This window comes from Myodes glareolus, chromosome 5 (assembly GCF_982192425.1).
Source record: "Myodes glareolus chromosome 5, mMyoGla1.1, whole genome shotgun sequence".
Classification (NCBI taxonomy): Eukaryota; Metazoa; Chordata; class Mammalia; order Rodentia; family Cricetidae; genus Myodes; species Myodes glareolus.
The window spans coordinates 3,478,376-3,497,490 of record NC_142030.1 but is presented as its reverse complement, the minus strand read 5'-3'; the positions used below and the strand labels follow the sequence as shown (position 1 = coordinate 3,497,490).

At 48.0% G+C, this 19,115-nt stretch overlaps 1 protein-coding gene and 1 long non-coding RNA gene across 2 annotated transcripts; one reads left to right on the top strand and one right to left on the bottom strand.

The window, feature by feature from the left end:
* Nucleotides 1-749: 749 nt before the first annotated feature.
* Nek2 (NIMA related kinase 2) lies at nucleotides 750-15,613 on the top strand. Its single transcript, XM_048439398.3, has 8 exons — nucleotides 750-1,024; nucleotides 1,663-1,880; nucleotides 2,093-2,333; nucleotides 7,725-7,807; nucleotides 8,234-8,360; nucleotides 9,139-9,358; nucleotides 11,777-11,902; nucleotides 14,818-15,613. The coding sequence occupies exons 1-8, from the start codon at nucleotides 929-931 to the stop codon at nucleotides 15,036-15,038; spliced, it is 1,332 nt and encodes a 443-aa protein (XP_048295355.1). The 5' UTR covers nucleotides 750-928; the 3' UTR covers nucleotides 15,039-15,613.
* LOC146894788 (uncharacterized) lies at nucleotides 14,377-18,634 on the bottom strand. The gene is made up of 3 exons (XR_015001199.2): nucleotides 18,411-18,634; nucleotides 18,159-18,262; nucleotides 14,377-15,221 (listed from the first exon to the last, which is right to left on the bottom strand). It is a non-coding gene; the product is annotated as an uncharacterized LOC146894788 (long non-coding RNA).
* Nucleotides 18,635-19,115: the final 481 nt, after the last annotated feature.

The window sequence follows — 19,115 nt, the reverse complement described above, 5'->3', positions numbered from 1 at the left end:
CAGGCTGTTTGGGAACACTTTTTTCTAGCACACTGTTTCGGCAGATGTCTTAGAAGTAAAATGTGACCATCGCTATGTGGTGACCAGTGTGTGCTGCATGCGTCCATACTCCACCCCTAAGTTTTGGTTATCTTTGTGTGTGTGTGTGTGTGTGTGTGTGTGTGTGTGTGTGTGTGTGTGTGTGTGTGAGAGAGAGAGAGAGAGAGAGAGAGAGAGAGAGAGAGAGAGAGGGGTCGAGTCCTGGTTGTCCTGGAACTCGCTTTGTAGACCAGGCTGGCCTCGAACTCACAGAGATCCGCCTGCGTGAGCCCACCCCTCCCAGCTGGAACAGGGATTCTCGCTCTCTAGGTCTGTGTGCAGTTTCTGTGCAGGGTCACCGAGTCCTCAACACACACCGGTTCGGGTTCAGACCGGAAAGGGTGAGGGTCAAAGTGGAAAGGTCGAGGGGCGAGCCTGGGTCTGGGAGCTCCCCGAACCTCCGTTGCCTCGGCGACCTCGGCGGAGGGACGGCGTCACCGAGACCCAACGTGCTCTGCGGTCCGAGGTCCCCGGGGGTTTCCCGCCGGGCGCCTGCTCCGTAAAGCGACCGGACGCCCACACCAACGCCGACGCGGTTGCCTAGCGACACGTATTTTCCCAAGATACTTAGCGGTGTTGTGTCTTCCCAGCCAATCAGATCTAAGAGGCAGCTTCGCCATCAACCAATAGATGGCGAGGCCGCGGCCCGCGACGGTTGACCTGGCGGCCGGTAGTTCTCGGCCTCGGCAGGCGGCTGGCGAGTCGGGGGTCTGCACGGTTCCCCGGGCGGCAGCGCTGCTCGGCGCCGTGGACCTGCGGCAGGCTGAGCCTGGGCTCCGGGCGGCGCGGCTAATCCTGTGCGGGTCGTGAGTCGGGGTGCTGCGGGGATCCCGGGGGGTGGACACCCGCCATGCCGTCCCGGGTGGAAGACTACGAGGTGCTGCACAGCATCGGCACCGGCTCCTACGGCCGCTGCCAGAAGATTCGGAGGAAGAGCGACGGCAAGGTGAGGCGTCTCCGGTCCACAGTGGACCTGTCCGCTTTGGGAGGAGCAAACCGCGCTTACAGCGGGGAAGGGGCAGAGCAACTCACGGGAAGGACCTGACAAAAGCCACCTGGAGAGATGGCTCCTCTTCTAGAGTCTGGTGGGTCACAGCCATCTCATCTATAAGGAGATCTGGTGCCCTCTTCTGGCCTATAGGCACGCATGCGGAAAGAACACTGTATACATAATAAATACATCTATTAAAAATAAAAAAAAAAGGAATGGGCTTGAGGGTGCGGGCCATCGCGACTGAGAACGCAAATGGTGGCAGGAACTCGAGGCCACTGGTCACTCCGCATCCCCGCAGGGAGCGGAGACATAAATTCGTGTGCTCAGCTGGCTTGCTGCTTCTTGGTGCCACCCACATTTAGGGTGGGTCTTCCCCCAGACTCCCCTCCCTGACATACCCAGAGATTTGTCTCCTAGATGCTTTTAGACCCTGCCAAGCCGACAGTAGTAATCATCATAATGACCTTGAGTTGTAATATATATTGAAATGTGAGATAGTGATTTTTTTGTTTGTTTTTTAAAGTTTGGAGATTTTGTTATTTGTCTCCAAGGATAATACATTCTCATATCTTGGAAACGTTGTGTTTCAGATCCTGGTGTGGAAAGAACTTGACTATGGCTCCATGACGGAGGTAGAGAAGCAGATGCTTGTGTCTGAAGTGAACCTGCTTCGGGAGCTGAAGCATCCAAACATCGTCCGTTACTATGATCGTATTATTGACAGAACCAACACAACCTTGTACATCGTGATGGAGTACTGTGAAGGAGGGGACCTGGCCAGTGTCATTACTAAGGGGACCAAGGAGAGGTCAGTGGTAATTTGACTGTAAGCTGAAAGGGTCTAGTGTGTGAGCACACTCGGTTGGGAACAGGGAGAGTCCTTAGTGAGATGATACCTATGTTTCATAGCTAATAATAATTTTCTTCCATATTTGTATACTTTGGAAGCTTAAATATTCTATTCTGCATTTGAAACGATTTTATTGAGGATCATGAAACGTGTGATTGCTTTTGCTCCAGGCAGTACTTAGAGGAAGAGTTTGTGCTTCGAGTAATGACTCAGTTGACCCTGGCCCTCAAAGAGTGTCACAGAAGGAGCGATGGTGGCCATACTGTGCTTCACCGGGATCTGAAGCCAGCCAATGTCTTCCTGGACAGCAAACACAATGTCAAGCTTGGGGACTTTGGACTAGCTAGAATTTTAAACCACGACACGAGTTTTGCGAAAACATTTGTTGGCACACCTTACTACATGTCTCCTGTGAGTATTTCAGAGTTTAGAGACTTTTTAATATCTAAGGCGAAACATTCGGATACAAGGGAACTGGAGGTTTGGGTTGCTAATAAACCCAGCAGCCCAGAATTCACAGTACAGTTTAAGTTTTTATTTTTTCCTTTTCCCCCTCAGTACTAGGAATTGAACCTACGGCTTCAGGCATTTGAGGCAAGTACTATACCACTGAGCTACAACCCAAGTTTTGTTATGTATATGTCTTAAAACTTTTAGTATTTATGTATACATGTGTGTGTTGTGGGTGTATGCCATGTGTGTGGGTAATGGTGAAGGCTGGAAGGGGGAATGGAGTCAACCACCTCACACACACAAGCTGAGTTCCAGGCAGTTGTGAGCTATCAGACATGGATGCTGAGAACTGGACTTGGTCCTCTGGAAGAGCATCTGGTGCTTAACCTCTGACCCCCTCTCTCACCCTCCTAGATTTGTTTGTTCAAAGGGACTGCCTGGCCATTCAGTTTCTCTACATTCAACTAGAGCTTTTTAAACAGAGTAAAGATTTATTTATAGTATGAATGTTTGCACATGTGTAAGTGTGCCATGTATGAATGTTTGCACATGTGTAAGTGTGCCATGTGCCCAAGGGCTCAGAAGACAGCCCTGATCCTTTGGAACTGGAGTTTGGATAGATGGGACCTGCTGTGTGGGGGCTGAAATCAAACCCAGGGCCTCTGCAAGAGCAACAATGCTCCTAACCACTGAGCCATCTCTCTGGTCCCCCTTGCCCCCCAGGGTTTCTCTGGGTAGCCCTGACTGACCTGGATCCTGCTATGTAGACCAAGCTGGTCTCAAACTCAAGAGATCTGCCTGTCCCTGCTGGGATAAAAGCCTTTGTTTTGTTTTTAAAGGACCATATGTACTAAGTTCCAGGTCTAGAAAGATGGAATAATGTTTAAAAACAACAGTTTCTCAAGGGTCAGTTCTGAACACATGACCCCAGACTCCCTAGAAGTTTTTTTTTTTTTTTTTTAATGTGCAAAGTCCTGGCTCCAAGGGCAGGAACTGGAGGCAGCAGGTCACACTGCCCCAGCAGGAAGCAGAGGTGAATACATGGGCTCGGCTCCCATCACTGTGACTTTGTTTCAGGCTCAGGCCTTCGCATGTGGGCATCTTTTTTGCTGTGTTAGTTTCTGTGCCTGTTCTGTTCTTGCTGCTCCTTGCCTACATTTACAGAGAGCTTCTGTGCACATCCTTGTATGAATTGTTCCTTCCTTCCTTCCTTTTTCTTTTTTGGTTTTCTTAAGACAGGGTTTCTCTGTTTAGCCCTGGCTGTCCTAGAACTTGCTCTGTATAGACCAGGCTGGTCTTGAACTCACAGAGATCAACCCTCCCCTGCCCCCCTGGTGCTGGGATTAAAGGCATGCGCCACTACTGCCCAGCTATTCCTCATTTCTTTTATCTATCTATCTATCTATCTATCTATCTATCTATCTATGTATTTATTTATTATGTATACAATATTCTGAAGGCCAGAAGAAGGCACCTCATTACAGATGGCTGTGAACCACCATGTGGTTGCCAAGAATTGAACTCAGGACCTTTGGAAGAGCAGGCAATGCTCTTAACCACTGAGCCATCTTTCCAGCCCCCTCCTCATTTCTTAGTATTGATTGGATTATAGAATATAAAATGAAATTGTTGAGGCTAGGGCATGACCATTTTCAGCTGTCTTTAAGGTTAGGGCACGCCTTTAATCCCAGCCTGGTCTACCTAGAGTTGTAGGCCAGCTAAGACTACATAGTGAAACCCTGTCTCAGAAAAACAAAAGCAAAGCAAATTAACAAATAAATGAACACCAGCCAACCTTGAGTCCATAAGGGACATTGCTGTGTAAGTGTATAAAATCTTAGAGATTTCTTCAGTAATTCACAGAGAAGTCTAGGGTTTTCTGGATATATAATTACGCTAATAGAGCTGGGGACAGTATAAAACTCTGAGTTTGTGACTGTTTCTAGAATGGGCTGGTTTTCCAATGATGTCATGTTCCACATGGAAAGTTTGATTACAAAGGGGAATCAAGAAGTTAACACCTGCACAATTCTTTGGTGCCCCTTTTTCCCATCTGCCCTTGTGACCAGATGAATCATTGTCCCTGAGGCATAAGCTGGGAGAAGTGATGTCAGCCCAAGGAGAATATCAGTTCCTGCTGTGGTTAATAGCGGTGGGCTGAAGGGGAAAAAAAAAATGCGTGTGTGTGTGTGTGTGTGTGTGTGTGTGTGGCCTGTGGAGGCCAGAGGAGGGCATTAGATCCTGCAGCTGGAGTTAGTAAATCATCTCTCTAGCCCCCTGTTTTTGATTTTTCTGTGAAACAGTCTGCAGCCCAGGCCTTGAACTGCTGACCGCCACCCCCCCCCCCCCCCAGCTCAGGTGCTGGATCACCAGTCAGTTCCTCCTTGGTGCCTACAACAGAACGTAGTCCCGGCTACCTGGAGGCTGAGGCAGGTGTCTGAACTCAGGAGTCTGAGACCCCCATCTCTAAACAAAACAAAATGATGTTTTCTTCCCTTGAGGACAGCAGGAAGAGCTTTCAGGTGCTTGCCTTTGAATTGTCAGTGTTAAACCCACAATGAGCATTTTATTTGTGAAGATGAGATTTCGTGTGATAAAGTTGCCAGGCTAAGATCACTCCTCTTTTTCATATAAACTCGAGGCTGAAGTGGAAGCCACCATCTTTTCTCCTGTAGTCTAAGCTACCTGAGTCCTTTGGATATGAAATTTTAAAAATTTTTGCTACAGATAGAAAATTTTAAATTTTTTCTTCTGTCTTAAGTGAATATTACCAGACTTTGATTTTCCATTTCATTTTCAGTGTATTAATTTATTTATTGTGGGTTTTGTTTTGGTTGGTTGGTTTTTTTATACATTTTTTTTTATTGATATTTATTGAGCTCTACATTTTTCTCTGCTCACCTCCCTGCCTCTCCCCTCCCCCCTTCAATTCTCCCCCAAGGTCCCCATGCTCCCAATTTACTCAGGAGATCTTGTCTTTTTCTACTTCCCATGTAGATTAGACCTATGTAAGTCTCTCTTAGTGTCCTCATTGTTGTCTACGTTCTCTGGGATTGTGGTTTGTAGGCTGGTTTTCTTTGTTTTATGTTTAAAAACCACCTATGAAGCCGTGCGGTGGTGGCGCACGCCTTTAATCCCAGCACCCGGGAGGCAGAGGCAGGTGGATCTCTGTGAGTTCGAGGCCAGCCTGGTCTACGAGAGCTAGCTCCAGGACAGGCTCCAAAGCTACAGAGAAACCCTGTCTCGAAAAACCAATCAACCAAACAAACAAAAAAAAAAACCACCTATGAGTGAGTACATGTGATAATTGTCTTTCTAGGTCTGGGTTACCTCACTCAAAATGATGTTTTCTAGCTCCATCCATTTGCCTGCAAAATTCAAGATGTTACTTTTTTTCTGCTGTGGTACTCCGTTGTGTAAATGTACCACATTTTTCTTATTCATTCTTCGATCGAGGGGCATTTAGGTTGTTTGCAGGTTCTGGCTATGACAAATAAGCTGCTATGAACATAGTTGAGCACATGTCCTTGTGGCACGATTGAGCATATTTTGGATATATACCCAAAAGTGGTAGTATTGGGTCTTGAGGTAGGTTGTTTCCTAATTTTCTGAGAAATCACCACACTGACATCCAAAGGGGTTGTACCAGCTTGCATTCCCACCAGCAATGCAGGAGTGTTCCCTTTTCCTCACAACCTCTCCAGCATAAGTTGTCATCAGTGTTTTGATCTTGGCCATTCTTTCAAGTGTAAGATGGAATCTCAGGGTTGTTTTGATTTGCATTTCTCTGATGACTAAGGATGTTGAACATTTCCTTAAGTGTCTTTCAGCCATTTTAGATTCCTCTGTTGAGAGTTCTCTGTTTAGGTCTGTACTCCATTTTTTTTTTTATTGGATTATGTGATCTTTTGATGTCCAATTTCTTGAGTTCTTTGTATATTTTGGAGATCAGACCTCTCTCTGATGTGGGGTTAGTGAAGATCTTTTCCCATTCTGTAGGCCGGCATTTTGTCTTGTTGGCCATGACCTTTGCTTTATAGAAGCTTTTCAGTTTCAGGAGGTCTCATTTATTAATTGTTTCTCTCAGTGTCTGTGCTGCTGGGGTTCTATTTAGGAAGTGGTCTCCTGTGCCAATGCGTTCAAGTGTACTTCCCACTTTCTCTTCTGTAAGGTTCAGTGTAACTGTCTCTATATTGAGGTCTTTGATCCATTTGGACTTGAGTTTTGTGCATGGTGATAGATATGGGTCTACTTTCATTTTTCTACATGTTGATATCCAGTTATGCCAGCACCACTTGTTAAATATGCTTTCTTTTTTCCATTTGATGTTTTTTGCTTCTTTATATAAGATCAGGTATTCGAAGATGTGTGGATTGATATCTGGGTCTTCTATTCAGTTCCATTGGTCCTCCTGTCTGTTTTTATGCCAATTCCAGGCTGTTTTCAGTACTGTAGCTCTGTAGTAGAGTTTGAAGTCAGGAATTGTGATGCCTCCAGAAGTTCTTTTATTGCATAGGATTGTTTTGGCTATCCTGGGTTTTTTGCTTTTCCAAATGAAGTTGAGTACTGTTCTTTCGAGGTCTTTGAAGAACTTTGCTGGGATTTTGACGGGCGTTGCATTGAATCTGTAGATCGCTTTTGTGGTTGGTTTTGTTGTTGTTTGTTGTGTTTTGACAGCAACTCACACAACCTGGGTCACCTAGAACTTGTTTTATAGCTGAAGATAATTGTAAATTTTTGAGGTTTTATTTTAAAAACTTTTTTATTATGTATACAGAGAGTCTCTGTATGCGTTGTGTACACATTATATACACAGAGAGTCTGCATGTATGTCTGCAGGCCAGAAGAGGGCACCTGATCTCATTACAGATGGTTGTGAGCCACCATGTGCTTGCTGGGAATTGAACTCAGGACCTCTGGAAGACCGTTGAGCCATCTCTCCAGCCCTAAGTTTTATTTTTATGTGTATAAGTACTTTGCGTGTATGTATGTACACCTTATGTACCTAAGGAGACACCAAAGGGCGTTAGGTTCCCTGGAACTGGAGTTAAAGATGGCAGAGAGCTGTCCTGTGTGCGCTGGTAATCAAAGATGGGTCCTCTTAAGATCGGCCAGTCCCTAACTGCTGAGAAATCTCTCCAGCCCCATCACCGAATTTCTGATCTCTACCTCCCGAGTACTAAGATTATGGTGAGCCACCACACCTCATTGATTTTGTGCTTGGGATCCAACCCAGGTGTTGTGCATGCTAGGTAAGCTCTGTTAGCCTGGCTGCCTCCCCAGCCCTCAGGTTGAAAATTTTAAATTTTGAAACAAAGCAAACTCTCAACTCCTTACCTTGTCCTCTAGGAGCAAATGAGCCGCTTGTCCTATAATGAGAAGTCGGACATCTGGTCACTGGGCTGCCTGCTGTATGAGCTGTGTGCATTGATGTGAGTAGGGGAGACAGAGTCCTAGCCCAGGCCAACACTGGTGGTCGTCTGTCACTGGAAATTGACAAGTTAGAAACAACACACCCCGACTTCTCCAACTAAGAGTGGAACCCATGGGACTGGGTCCTGAATTCTGCTCCCCACTGACACTGGATCCAGAGGGTGGAAACCAGGGTGCTGCAGACTCTGCAGAGCATAGGGACAGACCCCGAGTCACAGCTCTTCCACCCGAAGTGTAGGCAGTACCAGGGGATGGCTAAGCATGGCCACAGAAGAGTCAGTCCCAGATCAAGAGACAGAATGTCGGCAGAGCCCGGCTCTCGTTTTCTTGTTATTTGCATTCGTTTAACATTTTTTAAATTTCCTTCTTTTGTCTCCTCTTCACTCCTTCTCCTCTTTTCCTTTTTATTTATTTTTAAATCCCAGGCCTCCATTCACAGCTTTCAATCAGAAAGAGTTAGCTGGGAAAATCAGAGAGGGGAGATTCAGGCGGATCCCCTACCGCTACTCTGACGGGCTGAATGACATCATCACTCAGATGCTGAATTTAAAGGTAATGGTTGTGAGGCTGTGTGTGCACTTGTCTGTTTCAGTCTCTTGGGAAAACTTTGGGTTTGCCATAGACTGGTCATCAGCCTCCCTGGCTCAGTGCTCAGTTAGCGGAGGTAAAAGCTCACAGGTGTGGAACACATCCTCATCAACCCTTGTGCCTCACTTCCTCTTTTCTTTGCTACTTGTGCCACACTAACTGATGGTTAGTAGCATGGAAAGACTGAAAAAAGGCAAAACTCAGAGTACAGTGGTACATAAAGGCCTTTTTACTACTCTCCGTCTAAGGGACTGGAGACCAGAACGAGGGAGAAGGGGACAGAGCAGAAGGAAAAATACCTTGACAACAGATTTTCTGGCCCATGTTGTGAGCTGAGGAAGAAGTGAAAGTGGAATGCTGTGGGGTTGCAAAGGATACAGTGCGCGGTGCGTGTGTGTGTATGAGAGAGAGAGAAAGAGAATTGAAGGGTGATTTAATTGAAGAATTAAAGAGAACGTCCTCTTTAACGGTATTTAGAGAAACAAAGGTCCCGCTTCCCCTGAGCAGACCCCAGTGGTACCCAGTGTATGTGCAGTGTGCTCTGTCCTGCAGGGCCTGAGCCTCCTGGAAGGGGGGTGGGGTGAGAAAGGAGGAACAGGTGAGTTAAATCTGTGTCACCTCATGACCAGTGACCTTGTTTTTCCAGATGTTTCTAGATACAGGAACCGTCTTTTGTTTATGCTCCTGACGTAACTGCTTTTCTTGATGACTGTTCATGCTCTGCCTGCCACACTGTCTCCAGGATTACCACCGACCTTCAGTGGAAGAAATTCTGGAGAGCCCTTTGATAGCAGACTTGGTTGCGGAGGAGCAGAGGAGGCATCTGGAGAGGAGAGGACAGCGCTTAGGAGAGCCTTCGAAGCTGCAGGCCTCCAGCCCTGTGCTGAGTGAGCTCAGGTTGAAGGAAAAGCAGCTGCAGGAGCGAGAGCGAGCGCTCCGAGCCCGAGAGGACAATCTGGAGCGTGAGTCGTGCCCAGGGCCAAGGGAGGTGCGGCTGGGGTCCAAACAGAGGAGCTTGTATGTGTGGACCTCTTAGATAGGACCTTTGTTTCTGTCTAGTGGTGGGGCAGGGTACTAGGGTTTGAATACCACTGAATCACATCTCAGCCCTTTCCTTTTGAGTAATGGTTCTCAACTAGTGGGTCACGACCCTCTTGGGGGTCGGTGTCCAACGACCCTTTCATGGGACCCAAAACCATCAACAAACACTGACTTTGGACGCTCTTAGGGACCTCTGCCCATCTCCAGGCAGGTCTGCCCACATGCAGCTACACCCACTGCAAGTATCCAGCGTGATGAAATCATTGTGCCAACCCCGTCACATAAATCTGGAACAAAGACAGGTATATGTGACAGGGTTGGTGCGTGGTGTGCCTCTGCGGACCTAGAGATAGAGAGAGCAGCTGTGTTGAAAGCATCAATATTCGAGATAACACAAGGCTTTATAAGCTATAATTTCTGAGTAAAAGTAAAATCATGTGCTCTAAAGTTAACAACTGGAACAGACCATGGGAACTCAATGTGGACACTGCAAAGTCTTATATTCAGATGGAATGTGAATAGTGCCCCCTTGTGGTAGTAACTGGTATGTGAAAAATCAACACAGAACCGTAAATCATAGGCAACTTGGATGAACTGTATTGACTGAACTATGCCTACATCCTCTTTTGTATCAGTAAAGCTTTGGTTATATATTGTTTTCATTAGAAAACCATCCCATGGCACTGGATTGTGTAGAGAGGAACATTAAGAAAGCATAGTGAGGATTTTTTTACAGGATGGTTTTACCTCGATAATTACAGCAGAAATTGAGAGATGACGTTCCATCAGCCGAAGCTGGGCAAACTAGGGCTCCCTGCTGATAACAGCATCCAAGCTTTGCTGGCAAGGACACCGACTATTTCAGAAGCAAAGCTGATGGACCCAGGAGAGCCAGACTTGACACTGGTGGCAATACCACAAACAAGTCGTAGCAGCCGCTGAAGCGTCCTGTATGGGGCACTCAGAGTCGCCAGGCCAGAAACATCAGACCGTTGCTGAGGACTTGCTGTTGCCGGTGGCCAGAGACAGTGTTCTGAGTTCTGATTGGAGATGAATTGGTTACACAGTGAATGCAGTTTCCTTTTCTAACGACACTGACCATGGACTAGGTGCCATGTCTGGTGGCGCTCTTGTCAGGTAATCCAGGGAATTGAATCTGCTCCACTTCCAATATTTAGTATCCAGTTCAATGAATCTGCAGACGTTGCAAACTGTTCAATACTGATTTCTGTGAATTATGTTAATGGTGACGACTTTAAAGATGAGTTTCTCTTTTGTAAACATCTTGAAACAACTATTGCACATGACGTATCTGACATGGTTCGTTTCTAAAAGAGTAGAGGAACTCTTGGGAAAAGGTTGTAGTGTTGGCACAGATGGTACTGCAGCTATGGACTCCAGCGTTTGGTACTGAGAGTCACCAAAGTCATCTGAACCCACTGTATGATTCATCGGCAAATATCAGCAATGAAGACAGAGCTGCAAGAGTTACGAGAACCGTGGAAAGCATGAATTCTGCCTGTTTCGTAAAGGCGAGCCCTGTGAGCGGTTGACGGTTCTCAACTGTGCTACGGGTTATGTGCACAAACAAAGCCCTGCTATTCACACTGAAGAGAGATGGTTGTTGAGGGAAAAAGCTTTTAAATGTGCTTTTGTGATGAACTCAAAATGTTTTTAATCGGAAAGCAAGACTGCAGTTCGAAGCCCTTTTCAGTGATAAAAGTGAATTGCAGAAAAGAATTTATTTGGTTGACATCTTTGCCATCTTGAATGAGTTGAATTTATACGGCAAGGACCAAACGCACCATGCCTCAATTTGTCCGTAAAGATCAGACCAGTCCAAATCAAACTTGAGCTTTGGCAAAAACAGAAGCAAATTGGATGGAGCTAGAACTCACATGTTCCCTACTTTATCTGCTCTCTTGAGGAACAAGACAAAGGGCTGCAATGAGAGTTCCTGTGCAGAGTCACTCAGACAAAAATTTCAGTTTTTTGTAATTAGAACTATTTCAGAATACATAATTACACATTGTTTTTGTGATTAATCACTATGCTTTACTTATGTTCAATTTGTAACAATGAAAGCCCATCCTGCATACCAGATATTTACATTATGATTTATAGCAGTAGCAAAATTACAGTTATGAAGTAGCAGCAAAAGTAATTTTATGGTCGGGGTCACCACAACTTGAGAAACTGAGGGAAGTGTCGCGGCATTAGGAGGCTGGGAGCCATCGCTGGAGCCCGGCCAGGGCAGTGGTGGGCCTGCCAGGCACAAGTCAGTCGTTTGGTAGCCAGAGTCCCTTACTTGTTTCTTTTCCTCCTTCCCTTTTTTAAAGAGAAGGAACGTGAACTTTGTATTCGAGAGAGACTGGCAGAGGACAAACTGGCCCGAGCCGAGAGTCTGGTGAAGAGCTACAGCCTGCTGAAGGAGCAAAGGTTCCTGTCCCAGGCCAGTGCCTCAGGTATGTCTGTCAGCTCCACACACACTGTAGCCCGTGTGGACACAGTCTGGGATCTCAGGTGACGTCACTGAGTGGCCGTGAGAGTCTCCTGGTGTTGTTGCTGGTGTCCTGAGTGAGAGACCTGAGATGGGAGTCGCAGTTTGATCTCTGCCTCACTCACTCTATCACATGACATGGTTCAGACTTCAGCATTTAATTTTTGAAATTGAAACATTTTTAAAACTATACATTTCAAATTTTTTCTTTTTCTTTCTTTTGTTTTTTCAAGACAGAGTTTCTCTGTGTAGCTTTGGGGCCTGTCCTGGAACTTACTCTGCAAACTGGGCTGGCCTCGAACTCACAGAGATCCTCTTGCCTCTGCTTTCTGAGTGCTGGGATTAAAGGGATGCGCCACCACTGCCTGGCTGGATATTATTTATTTATTTATTTATTTTGGATATGTTATTGGAACTGTTCTCTTCATTTCCAAGCAAAAGCCCCGGTGTTTTAAAACTGCCACACTCCGGTCATCATAGAAGGTGTGGCTTAGCAGTCATGGTGGGGAAAATCTGTAACCCTAGCACTTGGAAGACTTGGAGAATCACTGGGGGTTTGAGACCAACCTGTTCTGCATAGTGAGAGGAAGGGGGAGGGGCCAGAGAGAGGGCTCCTGAGGTAAGAGCGCGCATGCTGCCTGTCCTAGTCTCTCTCTGCTGTGAGAGACACCATTCCCAGACAGCGTAGCCGGGGCTGACTTCAGCGGCTCAGTCCATCATTGTCATAGCGGGCACATGGCAGCAGGTGCAGCACTGGAGAAGGAGCTGAGAGCTGACATCTTCAGTCTCTGGGTCTGGCATGGACTTTTGAAACCCTAAAGCCCATGTACAGTGGCAGCTGGATTTCCTCTAGCAAGGCCACACCTCCTAATGCTTCTCCCTGACAGCTAAGCATTCAGATTTGTGAGTGTGGAGTCAGTTCTTAATCAAACCTCTACACTCGTTTCCCTGCGGACTTGAGTTTGGGTCCCAGCACCCATAGCCAGCCCACCTGCCTGGAACCCCAGCTCCGGGGGACTGAGGTCCTTTTCTGGCTTCCGCAGGTCCCGTACTCATGTGCCCGTAACCCCTCTCTCTCCCCAACACTCACACATACACATAATTTACAAAATAAAGAGAAAATAGGGCTTGGGTTTCCAGGATGACTCAGTGAGTGAAGGTGCCGGCCTAACCCGGTATCTGAATTTCATCACTAGGACCCTAGTGGTGGAAGGGGGCGCTGACTCCCAAATCTTGGCCTCTGACTTGCACACTTTTAATCCCAGCACTCAGGAGACAGAGGTGAGCAGAAAACCGAGTGCGAGGCTAGCCTGGTCTACATAGCAAGATCTAGGCTAGCCATCGCTACAGAACAAAACCCTGTCTCAAAAGAAAAAAAAGCCAGCCACAGAGTGCACTTTGGATCTTTGTTAAAACCTTTGAGTTTTTTGTTTCGTTTCTTGGAGACACAGGGTCTCACTTTATAGAACCTGCCATGGAGGCTACGCTGGCCTCTAGCTATCTACCTGTCCATGTGCAACACCACACCTGGTTAATTTCAGCAACTTTCAGAGAGCACACTGTTATCCATAAAGACAGAACAGATTTAAACCATGGTTAGGTTGATAAACTGAGGAGAAAAAATGCTGTTCTCATTCCCACTCGGATAATTACTGAAACCCTCTGGGACTGCTCTTCAGGTAAGGGTGTGTTGGAGCAAAGGTAATAGCTGGGTGAGGTGCTGGGCTCCACCTTATGGGCCACTCAGATGGGTGTGTAATGACACCAGTGTGTGTTATGGTGTTGAGAGCAAGCTACTGCAGCTCACCTCAGTGTCAGAGCAGAGGGGAGCAGATGCCAGCTCAGGCCCGGACGTTGGAGTCATGAGGCGTTCTTTTGCACAGTGGGACTGTAAAGTTAGACCAAGTGCTATCTCCCTTTGCCTTCCTTGGGACTTAGCTCACACTTGGTCTCCAGGGCTCCCTCCTCTCCCCACAAGCACCACTTCTGTGCCTTCTCCCCGCACACATGTCACTTAGATCCCCATCTGCACTGTTAATGGCCTGTCACCCCTATAGCACAGGGCCTTGGTTTGCTCACTGTGGCCCCGGTGTAAACTCAGTAAGGCTGTAAGCACGTTCCTTTAAATACACCACGGGAAACCTCCCGGCCCTGAACAGCACCGTCTGTGGTTAGGGGTGTCACTGTATGTCGGTGAGGTTATCCATGCGAGCGAGAGGCACATCACTCATCCACTCCAGCTCAGCTGGCCTTGCTCACTGTGCAGTTGCTTAGAAACATTCTGGTGCCTGAGCCATTTGGATGTTGGAGGTGTGCTCTGCAAGAAAGCTTCTGTGCCGTGATGTGTTCTGTCGTAGGTTCTCAGGAACAGAGAAAACACTGATTTCCCTCACTCCCCCAGTGTATTGAACCCTAAGAGGAAAGTTGATTCGTCAGAGATCAAAGCATTTGTCCTTTATTATTTGGTGTGTTTCGGGGCATGGTGTCAGCTCACACCTGTGTAACCTGTAGACTCAGCAATGAAGGGAGCAGAGGCAGGAGCATCACAGCTTAAACAGACAAAAGAAAAAGCTGGGGCTGAAGAGACATTCAGTTAAGAGCATATACTGCTCCAGAAGAGGGCCCGAGCTCAGCTCCCAGCATCTACATCAGCTGACTCCACCACCTCTGACTCCAGCTCCAGGGGACCCAGCGCCCTCTTCTGGGTTTGAGGGCACTTGCATTCACAAGCATATATCCACACAATTTAGAAATCATAAAGCTGACTGTATTAAAATGCTTCTAACGACTGGTCCCAGGCAGCTTCACACAGGTGTCAACAAGTCTGACCTGTGTGACGGTTCTCCACTAACACAGACCCCTTTCTTTTTCTTTCTGAAGAACTTGACCTTCCATCGTCAGCAGTGAGGAAGAAGGTTCATTTCCGTGGGGAGAGCAAAGAAAATGCCACAAAGAGCGAGGATGCCGAGAGCCAGCTTGCCAAGTCCAAGTGCAAGGACCTGAAGAAGAGACTTCATGCTGCCCAGCTACGGGCCCAAGCCCTGTCGGATATAGAAAAAAACTACCAACTAAAGAGCAGGCAGATCCTGGGCATGCGCTAGGCCAGCAGGGCGCAGAGCTGGGGCGGTATCGAATGCTGCCAGCCCCCTGGAGATTGGTCCTCAGCTGCTGTAGTTTGTGTGTCTGGTTCCGAGCTTGGCATGAGCGTGGTCCTGGGATTGTCTGTGTCTCTCTCAGCAGCAGGTCTACAAGATGGACGTGCCTCCCTTTTCCTCTTAATATCCCTGTGTAGAAAACACGGGGCCTTTATACCGTGTGCCATTACTACTGGGAATATGAGATGGGACACTGTAGATTTTAGAAGATAATGTTCGGGAAGGAATATAAACCTGCAGGCCTTACTGAGCAGTTTACATGACTGAGTGGTGTGCCTGTATCTGTCAGATTTTAGATTTACACTGAAAATCTGCGCAGCAAGAACGGTGTGCCCAGCACCTGCTGTCCTCAGCCGTGATGATGTACATGGTCTGGTGTCTGAATGTCGCCAGCTGCTTAGTGGTGGTGGGTGCTTGTGACCCCTGCGGTCACTGTGGTGTCCGGTGTCCGAGGCATCAGCTGGGCTGTGACTCTTCCCTCTTAGGGTCACGCTATAGAGGTCGGGGAGGCAGGGGAGGCAGGGGAGGCAGGCCTTAAATTGAGTGTGTGATATTACAGGGAGAGACCCAGCCATTGATCCGACAGCCCAGCATTTTAATGTGATTTGTCTCATTAAATACACAGACTTCCATTTTAAAATTCTGTGTCCTTTATTTCCTGGATCTGTAAACTAGCCTGGGTGTGTAACTTGCCACGGTTGACTTTTCTAATGCTGTTTGGCACTTGGCGCTACAGAAGCAGGGCCAGGGATCTCTTGCAGCTGCGGATGCAATGCCTTTGGATCTCGGAAGCTAGGTCTTTGGTGGCAGCTTGGAATTTTAAAATGGGGAGCATCTCGTCTATTCTGTGACAGTCTGCCAGTTGGGACTAGAAACTCATTGGTGGTTTTTCGTACTTTTTCCCCCCTCTGGGCTATAATGGCATTGGTGTAGCAGTGCAGAATAGAGTTGTGTATATATAAGCATTCTAAGTGCGGGTTTAAATGTTCTGGAACTGTAGAAAACTTAATTGGATACAATTGTTTATGAATAACCAGTCATCTTATTTATAAAATTTCCAATACAGTAAAATCTATTTTGTGGAAATTTGTCATTGTGATGTTTGTGTTCTGTGTGTGTGCACATGCTGTGTGCAGGTGTCTGTGGAGGCTGGAGGGCAGCAACTGCGCTTCCCCAGTGTGGGCCTCACCAGGTTTTCAGACTTGGTGTCTTCCACATACCGGGTGGTTCCCTCTTCTCTCCACCTCCCTAGTGTAGAGACTGCAAGCACATTTTCTGTGGTGCGGGCCTAAACTTAGTTCCTCCCCAGCGAGCCCCTTTCCGCCCAGCATCGTCTCCGCAGCCCGGGCGCTTGTGTTGATTTTATCCTGCTGGTTTTCTCCCGTTTTCCCACGGTGTAACTCAGTTCCCTACGGCCATGTCTTTTGTGTTTCGTGGTCTCTGAATCGAAGAAAAGTGGGTGATGCCCAGGCAGTTCTGTTCCATTGGTAAGCTGGGGTAGAATGCACCCCATTCTACCTCTCTTCGGTCACACAGACCAGCAGTGCGGACCCGAGCAAGTCTGCTCTCTAGGGAACACCGGGTCATGTGTAGACACTTGTCTGAAAGTCGTACTGAGGAGAGGGTGCTAGTGTCCCATCGCTAGGCCGGTGATGCTGCTGACTGAGCAGGAAGCTGGGATGGGCTGGGATGCACCGCCACCCTCACAGAGGACTTAATTTGGGTTTTGATGAGTCTGTTTAGTGACATTGTGTGTGTGCATGGGTGCGTGTGTGTTTGCATGGGTGCCTGTGTGTAGACACGAAGTTGATGTTGGGTGTCTTTCTCGATTTCCACTTTATTCAGGGAGAGTCCTCCCCGAGCCCAGAGCTCACTAGTCCAGCTGCCACAGTGAGTCAGCCTGCCACAGTGACCCCATCCAGCTCCCTGCTGTGATTATGAGCAGCTGCCACACGGTTCTGAGGATCTCAACTCTGGCCCTCGAGCTTATGCAGGAAGCATCTCATGCACAAGCCCTCTCCTGGTCAGGAGTTTTTCCTTGAGCATGAAGCAGTTAACTTTCCTCTGCCCATCATATTTTTATGTAACATTCGCCTGGTGTTGCTGTCTGTGTGAGTCTCAGAAGAAAGAACTTCAGGTGTACAGACGTAGCACACAGGTAGTGAGTGCAGCTTTCACACAAATGGCACCGCTGGCCAGACACAGAGATTAATCCCACACGCCCTCCAGAGTTGTGTCGAGTCTCACTCCCTGCCATCACTGTCGGAGGGCAAGTGCACTTTTCTCTACAGTTTCCCCGATTAATGTGTTACTTGCTATTGAGTGTTCTAAGAAACACTGGGAAATTATTAACACGAGTTTTATGGTTTGTCTTCTCTGTGCAATGCCAGTTTTAGGTGGAAATGCCAGAGCTTCTAGCCTGTGCGTGTGGACTGCACAGCTCACCTGTGGCTCACACCTAGAGAGCCTCAAGCCAAGCAGAAGGGACTGTGCTCAGCCTTCAGCAGGTGCCCAGCACCTGTGCCCTGTTCTTGCTCCCCTCCCTAGCCCTGAGTAACGCAATGCCAGGTCTCAAGCCTAGCGAGGCACCCTGCTTTCCATAGGCCCGCTGCTCCAGCCAAGGCATACTTACCTCTCCTAGATGCACCTCTCCTATTCGGGATGCCCCTTGCCAAGACTCCCACCCACCAGCAGGTCTCACCAGACAAGGAGCAGAGGGCAGAGCTAGTGGTCCATGGACTGGGACACACGCTGTTCTGAGATGTCCAATACTGGCCCCTCACACCTGTGCCCATGTCCCTGCTGAGAGGGGTGGGCAGAGGGAGCTCTGGAAGCTCTAAGCAGCAGGGGAAATAGCAGGAAGGAGGGCTGTGTGAGAGGCTGCAGGCTCTCCCCATCCCTACATGTTCCCATGGCCATTTGGTTTTCTGACAGAACAAAAATTCAAAGAACTATTTAGAAGTCACAGACTGTGACCATAGGCGCAAGACCTTCCACGCTACTCAGTCACCCATAAAATCAGCCTTTGGGGGCTCAAAAGATTGCCCGGAGGTTAATAGCACTGACCTTATAAAGGACTCAGGTTCAATTCCCAGCACCAACATGGCCACACACAACTGTATGTAACTCCAGCTCCAGGGGGGATCCAACACCTTCACACAGACATATATCTAGGCAAAACACCAAGGCACATAAAATTAAATAAATAAATCATAAAATAAGACAGACCTTTCCTACTTCCTTTTGAAGTCTGGAGTCAGCTAGATGTGGTTGTCTCAGACTCCACCTTCCTCTCATTAATCCAGTCAATGGACCCACCATCAGCTGGTGCCTTTTGAAACGCTGACATTAACCCTTTAACCGTCGGAGAGCCCTTGATCTTGCACAGCCAACTTTTGCGTCCTGCCCCCGAAGAGCCGACACAAGCCGGCTTCCCGCCCACCGGGAAAGCAGGCATTTGGACCGCGTGTCGGACCAGAGGGCTCTTTGTTGGGGCTGCTCCAAGCGGCCTTGCTCCAGCACCTCTGTGACTTAGGGCTTAAACAGGTTCACCCAAGTGCCGCAGCGGCCTCACGGCAATGGCAGAGAACGGCCGCACGGGGGCGCCGGGGCGCCGCGAGCCGGGCACGGGGAGGCGTCAAAGGCGTCAAGAGGGGCAGCATTTTATTACAGAGCAACCCAGGCACAGCTGGCTTGTGCCCTGCTCGCTCGCCTCCCAGGACAGCCGCAGGTGCCCTTCTGTTCCCCACAGTGGGTGCTGAAACTAAAACAGCTTTCGCTTCAAAAGCTGGGGACGAGAGATGTTTATTCTGGAGCCATTCTGGAGTGACTGACCGTGGCCCAGGAACCCCAAACACCATGTTCCATGGAGTTTTTATAGTAACAGAACAAAGAAAGTCATAAATGCACACTCCTTTCTACTAGGTGGGAACACCTGCTGGGCGGGTGTGGCAGGGGAACCTCAGATGCCGCCTGTTGAGGGTCTAAGCATTGGGGTGGAAGGAGAGATTTGTTCACGATAGT